This window comes from Girardinichthys multiradiatus, chromosome 3 (genome assembly GCF_021462225.1).
Source record: "Girardinichthys multiradiatus isolate DD_20200921_A chromosome 3, DD_fGirMul_XY1, whole genome shotgun sequence".
NCBI classification, from domain to species: domain Eukaryota; kingdom Metazoa; phylum Chordata; class Actinopteri; order Cyprinodontiformes; family Goodeidae; genus Girardinichthys; species Girardinichthys multiradiatus.
The window spans coordinates 47,626,391-47,652,720 of NC_061796.1; the positions used below are offsets into that span (position 1 = coordinate 47,626,391).

The 26,330-nt window shown below is 40.3% G+C and overlaps 1 protein-coding gene and 2 long non-coding RNA genes across 5 annotated transcripts in view; 1 reads left to right on the forward strand and 2 right to left on the reverse strand.

Annotated features, from left to right (window-relative positions):
- Positions 1-13,145, reverse strand: part of LOC124865935 — a 24,040-nt gene extending 10,895 nt beyond the window's left edge. The window contains exon 1 of the long non-coding RNA XR_007037688.1: positions 12,999-13,145. This is a non-coding gene — a long non-coding RNA (uncharacterized LOC124865935). The remainder of the gene's footprint in view (positions 1-12,998) is intronic.
- Positions 13,146-13,207: 62 nt separating this feature from the next.
- Positions 13,208-15,099, forward strand: LOC124865936. Its single transcript, XR_007037690.1, has 5 exons — positions 13,208-13,331; positions 13,527-13,571; positions 13,709-13,827; positions 14,769-14,894; positions 14,968-15,099. It is a non-coding gene; the product is annotated as an uncharacterized LOC124865936 (long non-coding RNA).
- tg (thyroglobulin) overlaps positions 13,687-26,330 on the reverse strand; it is a 42,666-nt gene continuing 30,022 nt past the window's right edge. For 2 of the 3 annotated variants that reach the window (XM_047361462.1, XM_047361460.1), the window contains exons 34-49: positions 24,569-24,648; positions 22,925-23,062; positions 22,778-22,843; positions 22,272-22,406; positions 22,011-22,193; positions 21,733-21,937; positions 21,514-21,601; positions 17,025-17,175; positions 16,767-16,951; positions 16,398-16,571; positions 16,180-16,320; positions 15,923-16,110; positions 15,576-15,680; positions 15,276-15,416; positions 15,009-15,190; positions 13,687-13,805 (exon numbers count right to left, since the gene is read on the reverse strand). In XM_047361462.1, coding sequence (XP_047217418.1) covers positions 13,705-13,805; positions 15,009-15,190; positions 15,276-15,416; positions 15,576-15,680; positions 15,923-16,110; positions 16,180-16,320; positions 16,398-16,571; positions 16,767-16,951; positions 17,025-17,175; positions 21,514-21,601; positions 21,733-21,937; positions 22,011-22,193; positions 22,272-22,406; positions 22,778-22,843; positions 22,925-23,062; positions 24,569-24,648 — 2,263 coding nt within the window. In that variant the 3' untranslated portion in view covers positions 13,687-13,704. The remainder of the gene's footprint in view (positions 13,806-15,008; positions 15,191-15,275; positions 15,417-15,575; positions 15,681-15,922; positions 16,111-16,179; positions 16,321-16,397; positions 16,572-16,766; positions 16,952-17,024; positions 17,176-21,513; positions 21,602-21,732; positions 21,938-22,010; positions 22,194-22,271; positions 22,407-22,777; positions 22,844-22,924; positions 23,063-24,568; positions 24,649-26,330) is intronic. The other variant, XM_047361461.1, reaches the window with a different exon arrangement.

Genomic DNA, 26,330 nt, shown 5'->3' on the forward strand with positions numbered 1-26,330 from the left:
TTAATAAGAACCTAAAACTGATAATTAACGTTTTAATAAGAACCTAAAACTGATAATTAACGTTTTAATAAGAACCTAAAACTGATAATTAACGTTTTAATAAGAACCTAAAACTGATAATTAACGTTTTAATAAGAACCTAAAACTGATAATTTACGTTTTAATAAGAACCTAAAACTGATAATTAACGTTTTAATAAGAACCTAAAACTGATAATTAACGTTTTAATAAGAACCTAAAACTGATAACTAACGTTTTAATAAGAACCTAAAACTGATAATTTACGTTTTAATAAGAACCTAAAACTGATAACTAACGTTTTAATAAGAACCTAAAACTGATAACTAACGTTTTAATAAGAACCTAAAACTGATAATTAACGTTTTAATAAGAACCTAAAACTGATAATTAACGTTTTAATAAGAACCTAAAACTGATAATTAACGTTTTAATAAGAACCTGAAACTGATAATTAACGTTTTAATAAGAACCTAAAACTGATAATTAACGTTTTAATAAGAACCTGAAACTGATAATTAACGTTTTAATAAGAACCTGAAACTGATAATTAACGTTTTAATAAGAACCTAAAACTGATAATTTACGTTTTAATAAGAACCTAAAACTGATAATTAACGTTTTAATAAGAACCTAAAACTGATAATTTACGTTTTAATAAGAACCTAAAACTGATAATTTACGTTTTAATAAGAACCTAAAACTGATAATTAACGTTTTAATAAGAACCTAAAACTGATAATTAACGTTTTAATAAGAACCTGAAACTGATAATTAACGTTTTAATAAGAACCTAAAACTGATAATTAACGTTTTAATAAGAACCTAAAACTGATAATTAACGTTTTAATAAGAACCTGAAACTGATAATTTACGTTTTAATAAGAACCTGAAACTGATAATTAACGTTTTAATAAGAACCTAAAACTGATAATTAACGTTTTAATAAGAACCTAAAACTGATAACTAACGTTTTAATAAGAACCTAAAACTGATAATTAACGTTTTAATAAGAACCAAAAACTGATAATTAACGTTTTAATAAGAACCTAAAACTGATAATTAACGTTTTAATAAGAACCTAAAACTGATAATTAACGTTTTAATAAGAACCTAAAACTGATAATTAACGTTTTAATAAGAACCTAAAACTGATAATTAACGTTTTAATAAGAACCTAAAACTGATAATTTACGTTTTAATAAGAACCTAAAACTGATAATTAACGTTTTAATAAGAACCTAAAACTGATAATTAACGTTTTAATAAGAACCTAAAACTGATAATTAACGTTTTAATAAGAACCTAAAACTGATAATTAACGTTTTAATAAGAACCTAAAACTGATAACTAACGTTTTAATAAGAACCTAAAACTGATAATTAACGTTTTAATAAGAACCTAAAACTGATAATTAACGTTTTAATAAGAACCTGAAACTGATAATTAACGTTTTAATAAGAACCAAAAACTGATAATTAACGTTTTAATAAGAACCTAAAACTGATAATTAACGTTTTAATAAGAACCTAAAACTGATAATTAACGTTTTAATAAGAACCTAAAACTGATAATTAACGTTTTAATAAGAACCTAAAACTGATAATTAACGTTTTAATAAGAACCTGAAACTGATAACTAACGTTTTAATAAGAACCTAAAACTGATAATTAACGTTTTAATAAGAACCTAAAACTGATAATTAACGTTTTAATAAGAACCTAAAACTGATAATTAACGTTTTAATAAGAACCTAAAACTGATAATTAACGTTTTAATAAGAACCTAAAACTGATAATTAACGTTTTAATAAGAACCTAAAACTGATAATTAACGTTTTAATAAGAACCTAAAACTGATAATTAACGTTTTAATAAGAACCTAAAACTGATAACTAACGTTTTAATAAGAACCTAAAACTGATAATTAACGTTTTAATAAGAACCTAAAACTGATAATTAACGTTTTAATAAGAACCTAAAACTGATAATTAACGTTTTAATAAGAACCTAAAACTGATAACTAACGTTTTAATAAGAACCTAAAACTGATAATTAACGTTTTAATAAGAACCTAAAACTGATAATTAACGTTTTAATAAGAACCTAAAACTGATAATTAACGTTTTAATAAGAACCTAAAACTGATAATTAACGTTTTAATAAGAACCTAAAACTGATAATTAACGTTTTAATAAGAACCTAAAACTGATAATTAACGTTTTAATAAGAACCTAAAACTGATAATTAACGTTTTAATAAGAACCTAAAACTGATAATTAACGTTTTAATAAGAACCTAAAACTGATAATTAACGTTTTAATAAGAACCTAAAACTGATAATTACGTTTTAATAAGAACCTAAAACTGATAACTAACGTTTTAATAAGAACCTAAAACTGATAATTAACGTTTTAATAAGAACCTAAAACTGATAATTAACGTTTTAATAAGAACCTAAAACTGATAATTAACGTTTTAATAAGAACCTAAAACTGATAATTACGTTTTAATAAGAACCTAAAACTGATAATTAACGTTTTAATAAGAACCTGAAACTGATAATTAACGTTTTAATAAGAACCTAAAACTGATAATTAACGTTTTAATAAGAACCTAAAACTGATAATTAACGTTTTAATAAGAACCTAAAACTGATAATTTACGTTTTAATAAGAACCTAAAACTGATAACTAACGTTTTAATAAGAACCTAAAACTGATAATTAACGTTTTAATAAGAACCTAAAACTGATAATTAACGTTTTAATAAGAACCTAAAACTGATAATTAACGTTTTAATAAGAACCTAAAACTGATAATTAACGTTTTAATAAGAACCTAAAACTGATAATTTACGTTTTAATAAGAACCTAAAACTGATAATTAACGTTTTAATAAGAACCTAAAACTGATAATTAACGTTTTAATAAGAACCTAAAACTGATAACTAACGTTTTAATAAGAACCTAAAACTGATAATTAACGTTTTAATAAGAACCTAAAACTGATAATTAACGTTTTAATAAGAACCTAAAACTGATAATTAACGTTTTAATAAGAACTTGAAACTGATAATTAACGTTTTAATAAGAACCTAAAACTGATAATTAACGTTTTAATAAGAACTTGAAACTGATAATTAATGTTTTAATAAGAACCTAAAACTGATAATTAACGTTTTAATAAGAACTTGAAACTGATAATTAACGTTTTAATAAGAACCTAAAACTGATAATTAACGTTTTAATAAGAACCTGAAACTGATAATTAACGATAAAAACAAAAACAAATCTAAAAATCTAAAACCAGATATAAAATCTGTTAAAACAATTAGAGGTTTTTGACTCACTTCGAGTGTATTTTGAGTGTTTTAGTTCTTTACCTTCCTTTTCTTGAAAAAGTAAATTTATGATTCTTGAACTTCGTTTTTTTCTGCTGAAAAATAAAAACCTGCTGCTCTTCCTCAGGATAATGAACAAAGAACCTTAAACCATGTTATAAAATGTTTCCTCCAGTCATCCTGTAACACAACAGCACTTTGATGATAAAGTTTCCTCTGATATTTTTTAGTTTTTTATCTTTATGTCTAATTTTCAGGTCATTGGTAAAACATTTGTACCTTTTTAATAATTTCACAGATTGTGTTGTTTTGATATTTCCAGAACTGAACATTTTACTCTGTTTTATGTTAAACTGTCATTTTCTGAACGGTTTTACACAGACTTGATGTTTTCTGCCCACCACGTTTCTCAGGGACATTTATCGTGATTTATTTATTTATTTTACTGTTAGTTTAGTTTCAGATATATCATTGTGTAAATATTCCAAAGATGAGCTAAATTTGATAAGCTGGCTCATTTCCAGCTTTGCTTGTCTTTGGTTTTCTAATCTCTGTTTGAATGAAGCTAAAACAGAAACATGAAAGTTAATATAATAATAATAATAATGATAAAGTATAATAATGCCCAGTAACTCATTATGCCATGTTAATAGTCTGCATCCCTGTGTAACTGCTTGACTGTGTCGCCCTCTTGTGGCACAAAATAAAACTGTAAAGCCCCCATTCACACTATATTGTTACCCTGAAAGGTTATAGTTTCTATTGATAATAATTAAAATAAATAAACTGATCAAACTTCTGTCTAGAACCAGAAACACCTGGTACCTGAATCTGCATATTAAAGAAACCATAAAATATCGCCTGAACATTGACTTGGGGGTCTAAACTGTGGCTCTCATTTGCAGCAAAGAGCCAGTTTCTGAATGTAATCAGTTATAGACTGCATCCATACTGCGATGGTTCATGACCCTAATCGCTGGTTTCTGGTCTTCTCCAAGTCCTCCTGAAACAGACCAACAATTCATAAGATCGTCAGCTGATTTAGCCTTTAACTCTGTTTTTATTAGGGAAGCACGATATATCGGCATCAACATCGGTATCAGCCGATGATGGTCAATTTTTAACACATTGGTATCGGTTCGATAAGTAAAACTGGACCGACATTTAGAACCATGGGGGGCAGAGCCTATTGATCTGTTGTACCCGGCTCTGGAATATCCTCCAGAGTTTTCAGGATGTTAAAATCCCTAACATTTAGGATCCGATCATATTTAGTGAGACGGGATCAGAGAAGACATTTAAGAAATTAATTCAATTCAGTTTATTTAAGCAGCACCAATTCACAACCCGTCATCTCAAGACTCTTGGAAGAAAAAAAAGTCAGTTTAGTCCAATAATCCAGAGTCCAAGTCAGTTACATCATTCCTGTTGATCCTAGTTGGCAAACAGTGCATCAGTTTATTACTCAAACTGGTAAAAAGTTTTTCTATCTAAGGAAACCCAGCAGGTTGCATCCAGTCATTAACTTGTAGCATTCACTCCTCCTGGATGAGCATGTAGAGACAGTGGACAGGAAAACTCCCTTTTAACAGGAAGAAACCTACAGCAGAACCAGAACCAGATGGGTTGCTAAAGTATTAAAAGGAACTTGTTCTTCTCTTGAGGTTGGGAGCCTTTATAGGTCTAAAAGAAAGTCCTAAAAAGCCCTCAAGAACATCTGGAGAACCACTGATAAAGGCCACTTTATCGGAGGAATGGACCTGAGGGCTGGATCAGGAGTTTTGGACTCCTGCTTATTGTCCAGTTTTCCTGTCTGTAAATTAATTCAAGGTGTGTAGAAATAAAAAAAAATCTGGTCCAGGATTTTATTATGGTGAATAACTTGAGCTTCATATTTTACACTCGACCATTTTTCAAATCCTATTGAATAAAACTAAAACTTAAAGCTTCTTTTTTTATTGTGAGGCTTTAAATCTTCAGAGGAGCCAAACAGAACCACTGTGGTTATTTTTAGCAATAGTTTGACTCAGATGTTTTCAGGTCTTTGTTGTTCTGTGTTAAGATGAACTGAAAAGTTGGCAGATGTGGTTTTCCATCACAATGGTTCCAAAAAACAAATATTCCCCTCATTCCAGCTAACATCTGAACGTTGACTTCAGTTTTATGTTCCTGTTTTCAGTTGTTTGAGCTGCTGGCAGCTTTTCCTGGAGAGGCGTTTCCTCAGGGAACCTGCCAGGATGCAGAGGAACCAGGTCTTCCAGGTCTCGTTTACATGACAATATTATCAGGTGGAAACTGATCTGTTAATCCTGTTTCTACTGTTCGTCTACGCAACAACGGCGCACGTTTTCTCCAAAAATGGCCCAATTTCAGACTGGGATCCAGAGTAAAAATGGTGTGAAAACGTACAGTACATGGATAGCACAAGACTTAGAGGGAATATCAAAAGTACAGACAAAATGGTTCATTTCGATAGACCATGTTGACTGCTCTGAGCAGGCGCAACGATTACGTCACAGAGCGAAAACGTAAATCCGTTTGAACATCTGATTCTCGCTGTACTGAACGCTGCAACAGTTTTAAAAGATGTGGGTTTTTATTCCAGGAAAAAAATAAAGCAGATGTCTCTACAAGAGAGAGACATCAGAGACAGCGTAAAAATGTTCAATCAAGACGTCTAATAAACAATTTTCTAATAAAATACATTTTCGAACAAAATAATGAGAATTGTTATTAAGTGAATTATAGCATTGTCTAGGAAAGTAGGTCCTTTTAATAGCAAGTAATAATTTAATATCATAAATATGTTCTCTTTATAGATCTACATTTTCATTTCCAAATGTGTATTACTTATGTTATACTAAAACTATTTACAGGATATAATACAGCACACCATTATAATTAAGGAAGGAAATACTTACTTCCAGTATGATTTAAATGACTAAAGTGCATTCAACAGCGATCCGGAAGTGATTCTGTTTGCACAAATGAGCTGAAGGTGCTTCCGGGACAGATCGGGTAGTTACATTTTTATTTTTTATTAATTAACAAATATCTTGTGGAGGGTTAAGTAACAGTGCAACAAGGTAAAGAGAAAGAAAATACAAGAACCTGGGATTATAGGGAAAAGAACAGTAAGGCACATAAATATAATGGAATAATTACTTAAAATAAAAGATGTCTAGATATGTTTGGAGATATTTTTTGTGTAAATGCAAATTTAAGAGTAAAACACTTTAAAGTTGTTTAAAAAAAGGTCAAAACAAGGGGCAGAGCCTCTCTACTTACAGCAGTGTATGTGGTAGTTAGCCAGCAAGAAAACAAGATTTACAACATCAGATGTTTGGCTATCAGGACCGTCAAAAAAATACATAATATGGTCAAAGGAAAACTGGGGGATATTCAGTATTTTCAGTGACAACTATTCTTTGATGTCATTCCAGAATCTATGTGAGATAAAGAAAGTAAAAAAGAGGTGTTCCAGGATTTCAACTGAACAGTTGCAGAAGGCACATCCAACTAGATCAAATTTAAAGCGTTTGTGTAAAAACAAAAAGCAACTGGGTATGTTTTATGATAAATTTTAAAGTGAGTCTCTTTCACCTTAGGTGGAAATGGCCATTTAATGTATCTGGATAAATCTTTTTCAGCTATATTCGAATCCACAGATGGTCTTCTGTTGTAATCATTGAACAATTTTGCTTTAAATGCAGACTTGAGTACAACATTATTGAGTTTCCTATCAGTTAAATCGATGTTGTTTACAACCAGTTTAGGTAGAGTTGGAGTCTAGAATACCTTAAAGTGTTTAGTATAAGATGAATAAGGGCGACCGGAATACCTTTACAAACTCTCAGATAATTAACTGGTACAGTTCAGATGAAACTTGTTAACAAATTCATCATGGTCTAACCTTACTCCATTACCGTCCATTAAGTCAGTTACAAACAAAATCCCTTTTCTATACCAGTCAGATTTAAAAACTGACTTCCTGTTGGCCTATTATTCCACAATAAAGGCCATGGAGAAGGACTACCGGTTGGCCCCGAAGCGATTCTGGCAAACCGTCCGGCGCCTCAGGAGGGGAAGCAGTGCTTCGCCAACACTGTTTATAGTGGGGGTGGGGAGCTGCTGACCTCGACTGGAGACATTATCGGGCGGTGGAAGGAGTACTTCGAGGATCTCCTCAATCCTGCCATCACGCATTCCCTGGTGGAAACAGAGGCTGGGGACTCGGGGTTGGACTCTTTCATCACCCAGGCTGAAGTCACCGAGGTGGTTAAAAAGCTCCGCGGTGGCAGGGCTTCGGGGATGGATGAGATCCGCCCTGAGTACCTCAAGTCTCTGGATGTTGTAGGGCTGTCATGGTTGACACGCCTCTTCAACATTGCGTGGCGGACGGGGACAGTGCCTTTGGACTGGCAGACTGGGGTGGTGGTCCCCCTACATAAGAAGGGGGACCGGAGGGTGTGATCCAACTACAGGGGGATCACACTCCTCAGCCTCCCTGATAAGGCCTACGCCAGGGTATTGGAGAGGAGAGTCCGACCGATAGTCGAACCTCGGCTTCAGGAGGAGCAGTGTGGTTTTCGTCCCGGCCGTGGGACACTAGACCAGCTCTATACCCTCTACAGGGTGCTCGAGGGTTCATGGGAGTTTGCCCAACCGGTTCACATTGTTTTGTGGACCTGGAGAAGGCATTCGACTGTGTCCCTCGTGATGTCCTGTGGGGGGTGCTCCAGGAGTATGGAATCGGGGGCCCTTTATTAGGGGCCATCTGGTCCCTGTACGAGCGGAGCAGGAGTTTGGTCCGCATTGCCGGCACTAAGTCGGACCTGTTCCCGGTGCATGTTGGACTCCGGCAGGGCTGCCCTTTGTCACCGGTCCTGTTCATAACTTTTATGGACAAGATTTCTAGATGCAGCCAAGGGCCGGAGGGGGTCTGGTTTGGGTACCAGAGGATTTCGTCTCTTCTTTTTGCAGATGACGTGGTCCTGCTGGCCCCCTCTAGCCAAGACCTACAGCATGCACTGTGGTGGTTCACAGTTGAATGTGAAGCGGCTGAGATGAAGATCAGCTCCTCCAAGTCCAAGGCCATGGTTCTTGACCAGAAAAGGGTGGCTTGTCCTCTTCAGGTTGGAGGGGAGTTCCTGCCTCAAGTGGAGGAGTTTAAGTATCTCGGGGTCTTGTTCACGAGTGAGGGAAGAATGGAGCGGAAGATCAACAGACGGATCGGTGCGGCTACCGCAGTAATGGAGGCACTGTGCCGGTCTGTTGTGGTGAAGAGAGAGCTGAGCCGAAAAGCGAAGCTCTCGATTTACCGGTCGGTCTACGTTCCTACCCTCACCTATGGCCATGAACTTTGGGTCATGACCGAAAGAACGAGATCCCGGATACAAGCGGCTGAAATGAGATTCCTCCGTAGGGCGGCCGGGCACTCCCTTAGAGATAGGGTGAGGAGCTCAGCCATCCGGGAGGAGCCAGTTGAGGTGTCTCGGGCATCTATACCGGATGCCTCCTGGACGCCTTCCTCGGGAGGTGTTCCAGGCACGTCCCACCGGGAGGAGGCCCAGGGGACGACCCAGGACACGCTGGAGGGACTATGTCTCTCAGCTGGCCTGGGAACGCCTTAGGTTCCCCCTGGAGGAACTGGAGGAGGTGTCTGGGGAGAGGGACGTCTGGGCGTCTCTGCTGAGTCTGCTGCCCCCGCGACCCAGTCCCGGATAAAGCGGAAGACGACGAGTACGAGTAAAGAGCTGTGTGGGGTAAAATTGTGACTGAATATCATTTTCCAAAAAAGCTAAATTTGTTTGTGAAAGTTAGACAGTTGTATAGGAATCTTGATTACATAAAAGTCACATTTAAGTAAACAATCCAGGCCACCAAGTTTATCAAATAGGCCTCTAGGGATATGAAACCACACAGAGTTGTGGAGTGAAAAATAGGTTTTTAGCCAGTTTATTCTAAATGTACCTATTAAGGCTTCAAAGTCTAAGGCTTTAATTCCACCCTCATCATATGCTTTAATAAGTTGAGACCTTCTTAAACAATAGGTTTTATTCCTCCAGATGAACTGAAAAATGATTGAATTTGCCGTCTTAATACTTTTCTCAGAGATGAACACAGATTGACATGGGTAAACCAATTTGGACGGTTCCTCAGCCTTTGATAAAAGAATTCGCCCAAAAACTGTGAAATCTCCAACTAACCAGTGGTTTAAGGATTTTTTTATGTTATCTATACATTTACCAATATTCTCCTCCTCTATTTTAATAAGATCTTTGGAAATTGTTATTCCCAGATATTTAACTTCAGATTTAACTTTAATGGAGGAAATGGATCGGAAGAAGTTCACACTTATCAATATTTAGAGGCAGGCCAGATGCTTCAGAAAAGGTTAAAATGGATTTTAGTGCAATATCCATCACAGTTTTATCCTTTAGAAAAGTGGCTGTCATCAGCAAATTGGCTTATTTTAAATTTGTTGTCAAAGATTGTAATTCCATCCAAGATTGGGTTTTGAGTTATTAATAAGGTAAGCATTTGGGTTGTCAGTATGAAACGTTTAGGGGAAATTGGACACCCTTGCCAAATGCTTCTTGACATAGTAAACCTGGGGGTCAAATTTCTACCAAGGGAAACTGAACTACTTATTTCAGTATAAAGCAGTTTAAATTTATAGCAACATTTTCCCCCAAAGCCAAAACATTTTAAGGTTTGCATAATAAAGTGATGCTCAAGCGAGTCAAACGCTAAGAAGTCAAGGAATAAGATGAAACTCTCGCTATTAATAAAGTGTCGATAATCCAGCATGTCAAGAATAAGTCTTGTAAAAAGATGAATATTCCTTCCCTTTATGAACGCAGACTGACTGTCATTTATAACTCACTATTTAAGTGATTGGTGTAAACAAGAACTGGTATTTTATAGTCTGTGCATAATAAAGTGATGGGTCTCCATTTTTCTAAGGACAAGAGGTCTTTGTTGGCCTTGGGGATCAAAGTAATGAGACCTCATTTCATGGTAGGTGAGAGATTGTTCTTGGAAATACGTTCTAGAAGGGCAACAAATAAAGGTTTTCTTAAAATATTCAAAATATCAGATAAAACTCAATGTTAACCCATCAAGTCCTGGAGATTTACTCTCAGCCATTTGATGCATTGCTTTGTCTAACGCTTCAATTTTTAAATCCTCGTCCATTAGGTTTCTAAAATCAGAGTCAATAGTTTCAATAGAGTCCTTAATTTGTACAAAGAAAGATTTGCAATTAGATTCTGAATAATTGGAAGAATACAGTTTACTGTAAAATGTTTGAATAGTTTTGTTTATTAATTCAGAGTTATCCTTAACAATACCATTAATTATTCATTTTGCAATTTTCTTTTTGGTCTGTCTCTGTTTCTCAAGATTAAAGAAATATGATGAGTTCTTCTCGCCCTCCTCGATCCAACGAGCCCCAGAACGAATGAAGGCTCCCCGAGTTTTATCAAGAAATACGTCATCCAGTTGAGTTTAAAATCCTCAAGTTGAAGTTGCTCCTCTGGTGATAGATCTTGTTTTCCACATAAATTATTATTATTACCAACAAGTTGAATTTGTTTTTCTCTCCTCAGTTTTGAAGCCCGTTTACTGATCCTAATTGCAGCTGCCCTAACATTAAATCTAAGCCATTCCCATAACTCAAGGGTGAAAGTCCCATCAGAGAGATATCCTCAATGAGATTAATAGCTTCTGTACAGAAATCCTTATTAAGCAAAAGGTTGCTATTAAATTTCCACATAAGGGCTGAAGATGGTTTGCATTTTGTCAAAGTGATGAACACTGAGCGATGATCAGTTAAAGGGGATGGTGATATTACACAGCTTATTATACTATGAGGAATTAACCAATAGTCTAACCTAGAACACTGGCCATTTTTGGAGGAATTGAACCAGGTGTATTGTTTTACATCAGGACTTCTTACTCGCCAACAATCTGTCAGATTAATATTGGAGACTAAGTTCACAAAAATATCATTAAGGAGAGGATGTTGCCCTCTAGAGGGGATACGATCAGTGAATTCATCAAGAGCTACATTAAAGTCCCCTCCTATGATAACCTGATCAGTAAAATACTTGAACTTCCATTGTTGGATTTTCTCAACATCTGTATAAAATATTTTATTAATCGCTTTACTATTATACCCAAACACACATACCAGAATTATCTTTAGTCCGTCAATTTCCACTAGAACAGTAATCCAATGACCATTTGTGTCACTAATATGCTCCAAGATAGAACCTGGAAACCTAAAAAACAAGATCATAACCCCAGCAGAATGAGATGTGCCATGACTAAAGTAAATTAAATCTCCCCATTGAAGTTTCCAAAATGTTGTTACCTGATTAGATGAGTGTTTCTTGTAAGAAAAAACAATTTGCCTTTTGTTCCTTGCAGTATAGAAAAGAAGCCTTATGTTTAACGTTATCTTTTAATCCCCTAGTATTTAAAGATAATAAAGACAACATGGATTAAACAGAATAAATGTGTAAATACCTCGGGAACGATGAGCAGGAATGAGTAAAATAACGTAGGCAATAACTCAATAACAAATAGTGAAAAGCATCATAGATAAGAAGAAACATAACATATCTCGTAGGAGAATAAGGAATAAAATGTAAAATGATTATTCGGGATCCACTCTTTGGTTATCGATGAGAGCATAACCTTCCTTCAGGTACGCACTGCTCCTGGCTTCCTGGACCAATGACCATAACTTGGCTCGGGCGAGTCTGTCCTCTTTGGAAAAGTCCTCTTTGAAGCTGATGTGAAGATCCTTGCAATTCTTCACATCTTTGGACTTCTTCCAGACCTCATCCCGTACAGTGGGCATACCAAACTGTATCATGACTGCTCTAGGTTGGCTGTTGGATGTCGCGGCCTTCCTTCCCAACCGATGCAGTGTCAACCGTGACTCTCAGGTGATCCACGGACATAGGGATAATTCGCGTGTGGATTCCAACGATAAACGTATGTTCTCGTCATCCTTTTCAGGCAGTCCAATCACCCTCAAGATCCATCTTCTCTTGTACCGCGAATGATCTTCACCGCTGGCTTTTATTGCTGCATTTTCATTTTTCAGATGGTCGACTGTAGACTGAAGTTCCAAGATGGCCTTTTTGTTTACCTCAATAGCACTGGTATTGGTCTCAATGCGCTTTTCAATACTTTTCTGATTGTCCACTTTTCATTGAGCTCACCTATCGCTCGGAGGATGGCACTAGCAGAGTCTTCCTGTTGCTCAAGTTCATGCAGCTTCATCATCTTTTTATTTTTGTTTTTAACAGGTGTGTGGTCCCAATTAACTCTTTGTTATTTGGCAGTAAGCGGGCCTTGAGAGTCAGCATTACCTTTATCAATATCTATAGCGATATCCTCATCATCACAAGCCTCCCGAAGGGCTGCTAAGTTATAGTTATGGTCGGACATGCTAACCTAAGCAGAAGAACTCCGACTAAAAGAAGTCATTTCGAAGAAAAGTCACATGTTAAGAAAAAGAAAAGCTTAAGGTATTCAGAAAGGAGGCTATTTCACTAATAAGAAGTAAAACTCGGCTGGAAAGAAATTAAATGCAGAGCCTGCGAAAAACATGCCACTCACTCCGCCATCTTGGCTCCTGCCCATCAGGTAGTAACTGGTGCTGCTGACTCCTGAATCTAATAACGGTTCTTCAACAAAGTGTTCATTTTCTCTCCCGTTTTGTAAGCAGGTAGAACATACCGCCAACTAGTGGCGTGGTGGGGGAATTGCACCACCCTTACATTGTTGCCATGTGACCAGAGATTGCAATTAAAACGTTGCCGTGTTAACGCAAACAGAACAGATATCCGGTTTTTATGGATCGTAAACCGAGCCCTAAAGGTTCCTCCCCTTCCACAGATCCATCTGAGTTTCAGTGCGACTGTTTTTGGTCTGTTTGGATCTTACAGCCTGGTAAAAATTTCCCCTTCATGGCCTGGAATGATATAATAATACTTGGATTTATTTCAGAAATTGTATTTTAAAAAACTTTATTGTTGAAGCCTCATTAAACAAAGGAGATTTTGACAAACTGAGGTCTATCTCTAGAACAAAAAGATGCTCAAAAGATGCTAATGCTCATTCCTTAAACACGTCTTTTTCCTGCAGGCTGACACTTTTGTCTGTGATTGGCTGAGACACATGTTCTCCCAGGTAAACAAAATGCACACACTGAGTTTTAGACGCGTTTATTGATTATTGGAAACAGAATGGATCAGCAGGAACTTATGGATCAAACTGAATTATGGGAAACGGTGTGGTTTTTTTGTGTGTGCTGATGATGTAATCAGTTATAGGCATCTTTCTTGGTCTGTGATTGGCTGGAAGGTGCAGCCAGTGGGAGCTCAGGGTTCAGTGCAGTCTGGAGAGACTCCGCCCCCAACTCACCTGGAGAGAGAAGATCAAAGAGGTAACGAAAAGAAGAAGAAGTGATCTTAAACACTACAATGATGTTTTTTAGTTTGGTGACTTGTGTTCAGTTAACATTTCTACAGTCAGTTTCAGATGAGACTCCTCTGGATTCACAAATTAAAGCATTCAAAGATTTCGAACATTAAAACAGATTCAAATATTCTCTGTAGAAAATTGGATCTGGAAGGTGAGAACATGAACCACATTTATTTATAATCACTCAAATGTTTTAGTCTCAGCTTAGTTCTTTATTGGTTTGCAGGTTTTTGAGGAGTTTGTCATATTTTTTGAGTTACTTTATTAAGTGCTTTCTGTTAAAATAACAGAGCCAAATGCAGCTACATGGTGCATAGTGGAAATGAGGCTGGAAACAACGGGAGGAGTAAGAATGTCAAACAATGCAAACCTATCTGAATGCAGAAAACCGCTGAGCATGCCGTCCTGCTTCACTGATAACTGTAAGCGGCCCAAACTCTGGACAGGCTCAAGGCGAGAGCCTGAAGTCGTTTTTATTTGGGTTCAAGTCAACGTGGGAGTGACTGATGTTTAGGTGCAGCAGCTGGACAATCCTAAACTCTGGGAATGTAAAGGGTTGGTTAAGATATTGAGATTAGGTTAAGGTATAATTGTTAATAGCTCCCCTGCCTTTAGAAGAAAGATGTCGTTCTTCTGCGGGCTTTTTGAATATTAGATAAATCCTCCGATTGCTGGGAGCTAACAGCTAATCAGAAACAGCTCTACATCTGCTGAAGAGCATCTGATTTTCTATTTGACGTTAGGCTGGTTGGACCTGCTGGCCGGTACCAGCTATGTCCAAAACTACAGTGCTGTCAGCTAGGGTTCTGCATTTGTCTCAGCTAAAGATGCCAATGAGACAGAGAGGTTCTGAAGGTTCTAAATGAGCTGTGTTTCCATGTTGACCTGCTTCCTTCTGTTCAGTCAGGAGCAGTTTATGTCCATTGGCTGCAAGGATGCATCACAGAGCACAGAGGTCAAAGGTCAACAAAGGTTAACAACCTGGACCACAGCGAAGGCTTCACCAGACTGCATACACCTCCTGCTGAGGTGGGGGCTGGAATAACTGGATTTAGTTTTCTGTGGTATGTGTTGAACATCCCAGTTTTTACATAAACTACAGGATGAGCAGCAGAGCTCCCAGAGGATCCAGGTTGGAGTCACCTGTCTTACTGGTCAATCTGGTTCCCAGCTGCCTCCAGAAGGAACAGGCGTTCTGACTGAGACCCTGTAGATGCTGGAGGGCGGGGCTTAGCTCCAGGTAGGTGGGAACAGCTTCAGAATAAAACACTGGCTGCCAGCGAGGCAGAACTGACTCCGCCCACACACGGGATGGATTTGGGTTCCTAAAACAAAACCAGGAAAAGTCAGTTTGACTGTGTGAGGCGGTCCTGCTGGAAGACTTGTTACTGAATTATCTGTTTGCCTGACCCGGTCCGTATGAAGCTGGAAACGTAGGTCATCACAGCCAAAGAAAGACGTCGGTCAGAGGAGGTGAAACGCTGAGAACTCATTGGTTGAAGAGGAATCCCAAACATGAACTGAACATCCAGAGGAACAGAAATATCGGCTCTGCAGATAACAAGCAGGTAGAGGCCTGGTTTAGAGCTTCATATTAGATTATATAACACATACAGAACAGCACTGGTGTTCTGATCCAATCGTCATTTCTCTGTAGTCTCCTTCCAAGCAGCCATTAAGCCCAGGCGGTTGGAAGGTTTCACTCCGTACCTGTCCTGAGCGCTGGAAGTGGGTTGGTGGTACAGGAAGACGTTGACTCCGCTGGTGGCCCAGTGGCGAGCCATCTGCACAGTGGGACAGATGATGAACAGGTCTCTGCAGTCAGAACACAGAGGGTTGGTCATGGGTCCAGCTGACAGCTGGATCATGAGGTCATCAACCTGGTTGAAGCTGCTTCTTCTACAAATCTTTGATCCATATCTTACCTTTGACCTTTGAGCTTCATGATACTTTGACTTTTAACATTATTGAAAGTATTTTTCATTTTAAATGAGTTACAAAAACACTAATCTGACTGTTAATTTTGAATCATCTGGTCAGTTTGGCAGCTGTGTCACCTGGTGGCGTTGTTGAGTGCTCTGGAAAACAGGTTGTAACCAGCAGCTGACGGGCTGTGGTCCAGAGAGTAGAACCAGGTCGCCGCCTCCTTCAGCAGCTCGTTTTCTGAGGCTCCGCCCAGGGAACGACTCAGAGCCTCGTAGAACGCCGTCTTCCCGTCAGCTCGACCCTGCAGAGCCTCAAAGTCCTGAAAACACAGTCATGTGACCAACTCTTTAGAAACACCGGTGTTTGTAAATTTGTAATGACCTCTGACCTTTATTCTGCGAGCTCTGCTGATCAGACCATCATGTTCTGATGTTCCAAGCAGCAGATCAACTCTGTGGAAGGAGGTGGACTCGGACACGGAGCCCCGGACCGGAGACCAGGACTGGAAAGGGCCGCTGACCGCCAGCAGCTACAACAAAAACACAGATGGGTCAGACATGTAAAAACACAGATCAGCAGAAACCGACCAGAATTCAGGACTCGGACTTTGGTCTGAGCGGCGTTCAGCTTGTGAACAGGAGTTGATCTGAGGCAGGCAACCATCAGGTCATCATCGGGGAGGTCAGAGGTCTTGCAGCCAAGTTCTCGAGCCAAATCGATCGCCTGACGTCTGGAGGCAGAAGCAGTTTGAACCAAAGATGGAGAGAAAATGGAGCCTCCCTGCAGGAAAATAAATGACATAAATGAAGTTGTCTTCTTTGTGGAGCTGAAGAGCAGATGTTTATCAACCATCTGCGGTTCATTAAAACATGATTTCCTCTGGAAGACGTTTCGTATTTCTGCTACAGTTCCTGAAGCAGAACGGGATGATAATGGAGGAAGGGGAAGATGAGGGAAAAATATTAATCTTCTCACCATCAGGATCATTCGCTGGAACAGAGGAGTGGAGGAACGAAGATGAAGGCTGCTGATGTCGGCACCATGACGCTCCGCTCCCACCGTCACTTTCTGGTTGTCTCCGCCCACCAGGGAAATGTGGGTGTTGACCCAACGAAGCACCGCCTCCTGGTCCGACAGGCCGTAGTTACCATGGAGACCAACTGCAGAGGGAGATGGTGGGATCAGACATGTGTTTGTTCTGTTGTTGAGGTGTGTTCGTGTGTTTGTCTTTACCTGCAGTCAGGAATCCCAACGCTGCAGTCCGATAGCTGGCCGTTACCACGACGATGTTACCCAGAGCAGCAAGGGCGGAGCCAGTCAACAGATTCTGGTTCTGGTTGGCTGAAGGGTTGAAGAAGTAAACAAGGACAGGGACACGCCCTCTCTGATGGAGAAGCAGATGATGTGAGAAGAAAAGGTCCTAAATCAAGTGTTTAGCTGCTTCCTAAAGGATTCATAAACTAAATATGTGAAGATCGACCCACGGGCCATGATCCAACCAGAGACCCGAGGGCATCCAGTTTCTCTGAAATGCTCACTCTCTGAACATCAGCGTCTTCAGAAACATGGGTCCAGAATTTCCAACTTCTAAAAAAAAACTATAATATTGACAGAAAACAGCAGAACATTTTTTTTTTCGGGGAACAAATCTGAAATTTGATGGTGGACAAATGTCCATAAAATCACATTATTATTATTGTTATTAAAGGGAAACAAAGAAGCTACTGCTGAGGCTTCAGGGAAGGATACTGATATTAGGAGATGAAGATGGGAGTTTGGATCAGTGCTAACCACTGCGCCACCGTGCAGAACTCTTAACCCTGGAGGCAGCTGGGGAGACCAAACGTGTACTTCCTGCTTATTTATTTTCTGATTCTAAGTATCTCAGGCAGGTTAAAGGTCAGTTCTATGACACTTGGCCAGGATTTGCTTTTTATCAATTTCTTTATCCTTCTGATTGCAAGGTATGTAGAACAAGAGGTATGCATTTTGCGTACACTCTTCACATTTGGTACCGATTTGGTCCCATTGACTTCTAATATAATCACATATTTTTAATGCACTGTAATCCTGGCATTTTGTAATACAATGTCCATGAGCACCAAAATAATCTAAGCCACAACCTACAAAATACAGGGAAACTGTTTTTAGGTGTGAGGAGCCTCCTTAAATGACCAAAGGCACCACCACTGCTTCACATGTAGTTTCAATGGGGGACTCGGTTCTTTTACCTTTCAAAATGCAGGCAAAAAAAATAAACACAACATAAATAGTCTTGGTGTGTTGGGAATGATATAAAGGAGTGGTGTGAATGTGGTTTAGAAAATACTTGTTCTGTTTATGTGTGTATATGTGTGTGTAATTTGAAGCATCAAAAGTCCGAGACTCCTCTCTCCTATTGGTTGTGTAGCGGAGCACGTTTATGCAGATGCATCTTCTGTGAGAATAGCTTGCATCCTGCAGTTTGCAGACAATTCTCCAGGAGACAGCCATGAGGAGAAGATTAACTCCAGAGGAGACTTTTGCATCAGTCCTGCAGTCTGAGAGTAAGGAGGGGTTTTCTGAGGGGGATATTAGCAGCAGTGAGATTTCATCTGAGGGGCAGGAGGCATCGGTGGAGGAATAGCTGCCTGGTATAGGAGGACCCTGTAGCTCAGAGGAGAAGGAAGTGGATGGAGAAGAGGAGGAGGCAATGGAGGATGGGAAATCTCCATGAAGATCACAACATTGAGCATTCCTGTGGACTTCCACACATGAAGAGGCCCTGCCATACTTTCCTCCTCCTAGCTTGACAAACTCACTTCTCACTTTTTAGTGGTTTAGTGAGCGTTCTAGTAAGGGGAAGGTTTGTTGGGCTGAATAGTTTGGTTGAGATAATTATTTTGTTCAGCAAATTTTCACATAGATAATGATAAAGTGATTTTCTGTCAACTAAGGTGAGTGCTCGTATAACACCTACTGGTAAAATGGTATGGTAACAAAGTTATATTTAGTGTGATTTTGGTTGATAATTATTAATGACAATTAATTAATTGTGATTATTAAGTTCTGGTAGCCCCATAGTGTTCCTCTCGTATCTATTCATTGGGAATGATTTTGGTTAGAAATGTTTAATTATACATTCTGATTGAAATTATAATTTTTAATAAATATTCACAATCAAATAATCATAAGTGCCTGACAAACATTTTATCATGAGTTTTCTGCACTGTGGAAAACATCCATCTCTAATCTGCTTCCTGTTTGAGACATGAAGGCTGGTTCTCTCCTCTGATTTTACTGTTTGACCTGGTTCCTTGGCTACATGTTCCTGGTTCCTTGGCTACATGTTCCTGGTTCCTTGGCTACATGTTCCTGGTTCCTTGGCTACAGGTTCCTGGTTCCTTTGCTACAGGTTCCTGGTTCCTTGGCTACATGTTCCTGGTTCCTTGGCTATATGTTCCTGGTTCCTTGGCTACATGTTCCTAGTTCCTTGGCTACATGTTCCTAGTTCCTTGGCTACATGTTCCTAGTTCCTTGGCTACAAATTCCTGGTTCCTTGGCTACAGGTTCCTAGTTCCTTGGCTACATGTTCCTAGTTCCTTGGCTACATGTTCCTAGTTCCTTGGCTACATGTTCCTAGTTCCTTGGCTACAAATTCCTGGTTCCTTGGCTACAGGTTCCTAGTTCCTTGGCTACATGTTCCTAGTTCCTTGGCTACATGTTCCTAGTTCCTTGGCTACATGTTCCTAGTTCCTTGGCTACAAATTCCTGGTTCCTTGGCTACAGGTTCCTGGTTCCTTTGATACAGGTTCCTGGTTCCTTGGCTATATGTTCCTGGTTCCTTGGCTACATGTTCCTAGTTCCTTGGCTACAAGTTCCTGGTTCTTTGGTTACAGGTTACTGGTTCCTTGGCTACATGTTCCTGGTTCCTTGGCTACAGGTTCCTGGTTCCTTGGCTACATGTTCCTAGTTCCTTGGCTACAAGTTCCTGGTTCTTTGGTTACAGGTTCCTGGTTCCTTGGCTACATGTTCCTGGTTCCTTGGCTACAGGTTCCTGGTTCCTTTGCTACAGGTTCCTGGTTCCTTGGCTACATGTTCCTGGTTCCTTGGCTACAGGTTCCTGGTTCCTTTGCTACAGGTTCCTGGTTCCTTGGCTACATGTTCCTGGTTCCTTGGCTACATGTTCCTGGTTCCTTGGCTACATGTTCCTGGTTCTTTGGTTACAGGTTCCTGGTTCCTTGGCTACAGGTACCTGGTTCCTTTGCTACAGGTGCCTGGTTCCTTGGCTACATGTTCCTGGTTCCTTGGCTACATGTTCCTGCTTCCTTGGCTACATGTTCCTGGTTCTTGGTTACATGCTCCTGGTTCCTTGGCTACATGTTCCTGGTTCCTTGGCTACATGTTCCTGCTTCCTTGGCTACATGTTCCTGGTTCTTTGGTTACATGCTCCTGGTTCCTTGGCTACATGTTCCCGGTTCCTTGGCTACATGTTCCTGGTTCATTCGCTATATGTTCCTGGTTCCTTGGCTACATGTTCCGGGTTCCTTGGCTACATGTTCCTGGTTAATTGGCTATATGTTCCTGGTTAATTGGCTATATGTTCCTGGTTCCTTGGCTACATGTTCCTGGTTCCTTGGCTACATGTTCCTGGTTAATTGGCTATATGTTCCTGGTTCCTTGGCTACATGTTCCTAGTTCCTTGGCTACAAGTTCCTGGTTCTTTGGTTACAGGTTCCTGGTTCCTTGGCTACATGTTCCTGGTTCCTTGGCTACATGTTCCTGGTTCTTTGGTTACAGGTTCCTGGTTCCTTGGCTACAGGTACCTGGTTCCTTTGCTACAGGTGCCTGGTTCCTTGGCTACATGTTCCTGGTTCCTTGGCTACATGTTCCTGCTTCCTTGGCTACATGTTCCTGGTTCTTTGGTTACATGCTCCTGGTTCCTTGGCTACATGTTCCTGGTTCCTTGGCTACATGTTCCTGCTTCCTTGGCTACATGTTCCTGGTTCTTTGGTTACATGCTCCTGGTTCCTTGGCTACATGTTCCCGGTTCCTTGGCTACATGTTCCTGGTTAATTGGCTATATGTTCCTGGTTAATTGGCTATATGTTCCTGGTTCCTTGGCTACATGTTCCTGGTTCCTTGGCTACATGTTCCTGGTTAATTGGCTATATGTTCCTGGTTCCTTGGCTACATGTTCCTAGTTCCTTGGCTACAAGTTCCTGGTTCTTTGGTTACAGGTTCCTGGTTCCTTGGCTACATGTTCCTGGTTCCTTGGCTACAGGTTCCTGGTTCCTTTGCTACAGGTTCCTGGTTCCTTGGCTACATGTTCCTTGTCCCTTGGCTACATGTTCCTGGTTCCTTGGCTACAGGTACCTGGTTCCTTTGCTACAGGTTCCTGGTTCCTTGGCTACATGTTCCTGGTTCCTTGGCTGTATGTTCCTGGTTCCTTGGCTACATGTTCCTGGTTCCTTGGCTACATGTTCCTGGTTCCTTGGCTACAAGTTCTTGGTTCTTTGGCTACAAGTTCCTGGTTCCTTGGCTACAGGTTCCTGGTTCCTTGGCTACATGTTCCTGGTTCCTTGGCTACATGTTCCTGGTTCCTTTGCTACAGGTTACTGGTTCCCTTGCTGCTGGTTCCTGGTTCCTTGGCCACATGTTCCGGGTTCCTTGGCAACAAGTTCCTTGCAGTAAAACTGAAAACACTGATTTTAGTTGGATCTGGTGGACTTTCAGAACTCACCAGAGTAGCAGGAGTGAAGATGTCCAGGTAGAGACAATCCTCACTGGAAGTTGCGGTCTCAACATCTCCTGGCTGAACGCAGCTGGGCCTGAGAGGGAAACGGGTCAATGGATCATTAATGGTTATGCCCTGAGTGGTTTAACAGACTCTGACTATATGAAGAAAGATAATACAGTTTATCTCAGGTCAAAACAGATCCTGCTTCTGATGTGCATTTACCGGGGTCTGGTGGCGTCCCAGATTCCTGTCCAATCAGCTGGCTGCGCTGCCTCAAAGCGGAGCGGTCCTATTGGTGGACGGGCATATGGGACTCCTAGGAACTGGATCACTCTCCTTTTATCTGATCCGATGGCTGTTTCTATGGCAACACCCTGCAGCATCCCATGACCAGGAACGGAGATGGATGTAGCCTGTGGTGATTGCTCTGAAGGAAACACACGGGTCAGTGAAAGAGCTGTCACACTCTGTTCTCATCTGTGATTGGCTCATGAGCTCACCTGTCATCAGGTAGACTTCGAGGGCGGGCTCTCTGATCACTAGTCTGCACGAGGCAGCAGGGCTGAGGGAGCCTGGGGCGGAGCTTAACCCGCAGGCTGTGGTGTCTGGGTACAGGATGCAGCGAACAGCAGACTCCGCCTCGCTGAGTGACACGGCAACACAAGACTCCGCTTCCTGGCAGGCTGACAGGAAACAGCAGCATGGTTTCATTCACGTCATGTCTGACCTCAGCACCTGAAAAGATTATTATCTGTGGTTACCATGGAGACACCAGTCCCTGGTCTTTTCCCGGTCAGAGGCGATGTCACGGCTCATATGGATGACATCATACGTAGAGAGAGATGAGTCAATCAGAAGTGAAGAGTCCGAGAGGAGCCTCCAGCCATCCATCGAGACTAAAACAGAATGTTAAAGTGGTTACTGCTGTCCTGGGTCCAACAGAACATAGCAATCCTGGAGAACTTCCTACAGCAGTGGCCCTGATCCAGCTCTCAGTTCTCTCTGTTTTCCTTCCTGTGGTTCAGATGTTCCTGTAATATTTTAAAATGCTCTGGATCAACAGTTCTCCAGGCTTTCTGAAGGTCCTTCAGAGGTTTTCTTTTACTGCTGTTATCACTTGGTTTCAGTCCAGTACTTGGACTAGAGGAACATCTGGTTCTGTGGCATCAAAAGGTAAAGAACTGAGGGCCAGAGAAGACTTTAGGACAGCACTGTGAATGTTGCTGTGGTACCAGACCAGACTGTGGTACCACACTTTGAGCCTCACCGTTGTTTTTGGGGTTCCTTAATCTAAACACAGGACACAGAGCTGGAGATGATGTCCACTGATTGACTGAAAACACAAACATCAAATTATTATTGCGTCCTTCCTGCAGGACCTGTGTGGACTTGCGTGTCTGTGAGGTAATAGTACCTGGTTTCTGGTACCAGCCGAATGGCTCTGGTGTGGTCTCTGCTTCAGAAGGTGTACAGTCCTGAGTCCTCCAGGTTGTGGTGTCATCTTTGCTGCAGGTCTGAACCCCGAGACTGATCAGAGGTAGACACAGGAGATCTGAAACACAAATGATCCTCATCATCTTCCTCCTCCTAAGAATAAGCTAGAGGTTTCTGACAGCACTTCTTCTGAAACTGAGACAGAGATTCAGCTCTCTTGCCCACTTCAGCTGGATTTTATGGTTTGGTCATAATAAGCCTTCAGTTTAGCTGCTCTCTCAAATTATTAATCAGTGTTTTTCTTTCCTTGCAAACTGTTTTGTTTTTATTAAAACCATCAGAGACTAAAGCACCGTGCTGCCACACAGGTTCTGCCTTTCAGTTGCTGCAAAGGAAGTTACTCATCAAAGTTACAGCACCTTTGGATTTGACTGGCTGCTCAAGCCCTCGCGACGGCTCCTCTCCTCGAATCCTTAGCTGCCAAGGAGCTATGCTGTGTTCAAAAATACGTTGTTTCAAGGCTCTTTCCAAGACAAACCTTTTATATACAGCAATATGGATTTGATCCAATTGTACAGACAGATTCCAAGTCAGTTACATATATTCCAACTTAATCCTAGTTTCAAACAATGCAGTCAGGTTCAGTTAATTATTGAAACTGGTAAAGCGTTTGTATCAAAGGAAACCAGCAGAATGCATCAAGTCACTGATTTTGCAGCAATTTCTTCTCCTGAGCGGCAGCATGTGGTGACAGTGGAACAGAACTTTTAATGTCTTTAATTGCAGTTGTTACTGCTGTTAATAGTCTTGACTACATATTTACTCAGCCACGTCTTGGTCTCTGACATGCTTGGACTCTGGAGACCAGTCAAGACCACAGCAGTTCTCTAAAACTCCTGTCTGCATTCAAATGCAACCCAGTAAGGCTTTTCAGTTTGAAAATCTCAACGCTGCCATCAGTTCCCCAAACTGCTGAGAATGAGAAGATAGGAGGATAAAAATATGTTCCTGTGGAAATATACAGATGTTTTTCTGTCTGTTCAACAAGCAGAAATAAAGAACATATGGTGAGTTACACCCTCCGTCTCCACCTGTCACCTCCACTATTCACCACCTCTCAGCTCCACCTGTTGGAGTCTGGAGTTCTGTTATAGCTTAGCTTGCAAATAAGCTGAAACAGGCAAATTGTCTTTTGCAGCAACAACTGACAGTTTCTGATAACCAGCAAGACTGAATTATAGAGATTATTAAGTAAGCTGATGAACTCTGGTCCCGCTGCTGATGTTTTCATGCTGAGGTAGAGATCCGATGTAGGTTCAGTGATTCTCTGAGCATCAGAAGGTTTCTCCTGACTGACAGACACTGTTCAGATCTGAATGTCCTCTACCAGTTCACAACTACATTATGATTATTTCCACAACACTTCCTGATTTACGAAGGACTAAATGTATGTTTTATGAATAAAAACACAAATCTGTTCTGGTCTCCTTCGGAGCCAATCCCTTGAGGTCTCCTGATAACCTAAAGTACTTCTAAAACGCTCCATATTGCTGTGTTGAAAGCACTAGTGCAGTAAGTTTAAATTAAAACAGGATGGAATTGTTTGGTTCTAAAACTGATTTACCTCCTGATTTGGTCTCAATGACAAACCCAAAACCACGGCAACAGGGATCCTCGTCACAGCGGCGCTCACACTCCATGAACCTGACAACACAAACGGCTTCATCACAAAGTTGCACCAGTCTCATTGTGTCACTCAGTATGTCGTCTCATCATGTCTCTCAGTATGTCTCATTGTGTCACTCAGTATGTCGTCTCATTGTGTCACTCAGTATGTCGTCTCATTGTGTCACTCAGCATAACTCATTGTGTCTCTCAGTATGTCTCATTGTGTCAATCAGTATGTCTCATTGTGTCAATCAGCATGTCTCATTGTGTCTCTCAGTATGTCTCATTGTGTCTCTCAGTATGTCTCATTGTGTCTCTCAGTATGTCTCATTGTGTCACTCAGTATGTCTCATTGTGTCTCTCAGTATGTCTCATTGTGTCTCTCAGTATGTCTCATTGTGTCTCTCAGTATGTCTCATTGTGTCAATCAGCATGTCTCATTGTGTCTCTCAGTATGTCTCATTGTGTCAATCAGCATGTCTCATTGTGTCTCAGTATGTCTCATTGTGTCACTCAGTATGTCTTATTGTGTCTCTCAGTATGTCGTCTCATTGTGTCACTCAGTATGTTGTCTCATTGTGTCACTCAGCATGTCTCATTGTGTCACTCAGTATGTCTCATTGTGTCAATCAGCATGTCTCATTGTGTCTCAGTATGACTCATTGTGTCTCTCAGTATGTCGTCTCATTGTGTCACTCAGTATGTCTCATTGTGTCTCTCAGTATGTCTCATTGTGTCTCTCAGTATGTCTCATTGTGTCTCTCAGTATGTCTCATTGTGTCTCTCAGTATGTCTCATTGTGTCACTCAGTATGTCTCATTGTGTCTCTCAGTATGTCTCATTGTGTCTCTCAGTATGTCTCATTGTGTCTCTCAGTATGTCTCATTGTGTCAATCAGCATGTCTCATTGTGTCTCAGTATGTCTCATTGTGTCACTCAGTATGTCTTATTGTGTCTCTCAGTATGTCGTCTCATTGTGTCACTCAGTATGTTGTCTCATTGTGTCACTCAGCATGTCTCATTGTGTCACTCAGTATGTCTCATTGTGTCAATCAGCATGTCTCATTGTGTCTCAGTATGACTCATTGTGTCTCTCAGTATGTCGTCTCATTGTGTCACTCAGTATGTCTCATTGTGTCTCAGTATGACTCATTGTGTCTCTCAGTATGTCGTCTCATTGTGTCACTCAACATGTCTCATTGTGTCAATCAGCATGTCTCATTGTGTCTCTGAGTATGTCTCATTGTGTCTCTCAGTATGTCTCATTGTGTCAATCAGCATGTCTCATTGTGTCTCTCAGTATGTCTCATTGTGTCAATCAGCATGTCTCATTGTGTCTCTCAGTATGTCTCATTGTGTCAATCAGCATGTCTCATTGTGTCACTCAGTATGTCGTCTCATTGTGTCAATCAGCATGTCTCATTGTGTCTCAGTATGACTCATTGTGTCTCTCAGTATGTCTCATTGTGTCACTCAGTATGTCGTCTCATTGTGTCACTCAGTATGTTGTCTCATTATGTCACTCAACATGTCTCATTGTGTCACTCAGTATGTCTCATTGTGTCTCTCAGTATGTCTCATTGTGTCACTCAGCATGTCTCATTGTGTCACTCAGTATGTCGTCTCATTGTGTCACTCAGTATGTTGTCTCATTATGTCACTCAACATGTCTCATTGTGTCACTCAGTATGTCTCATTGTGTCTCTCAGTATGTCTCA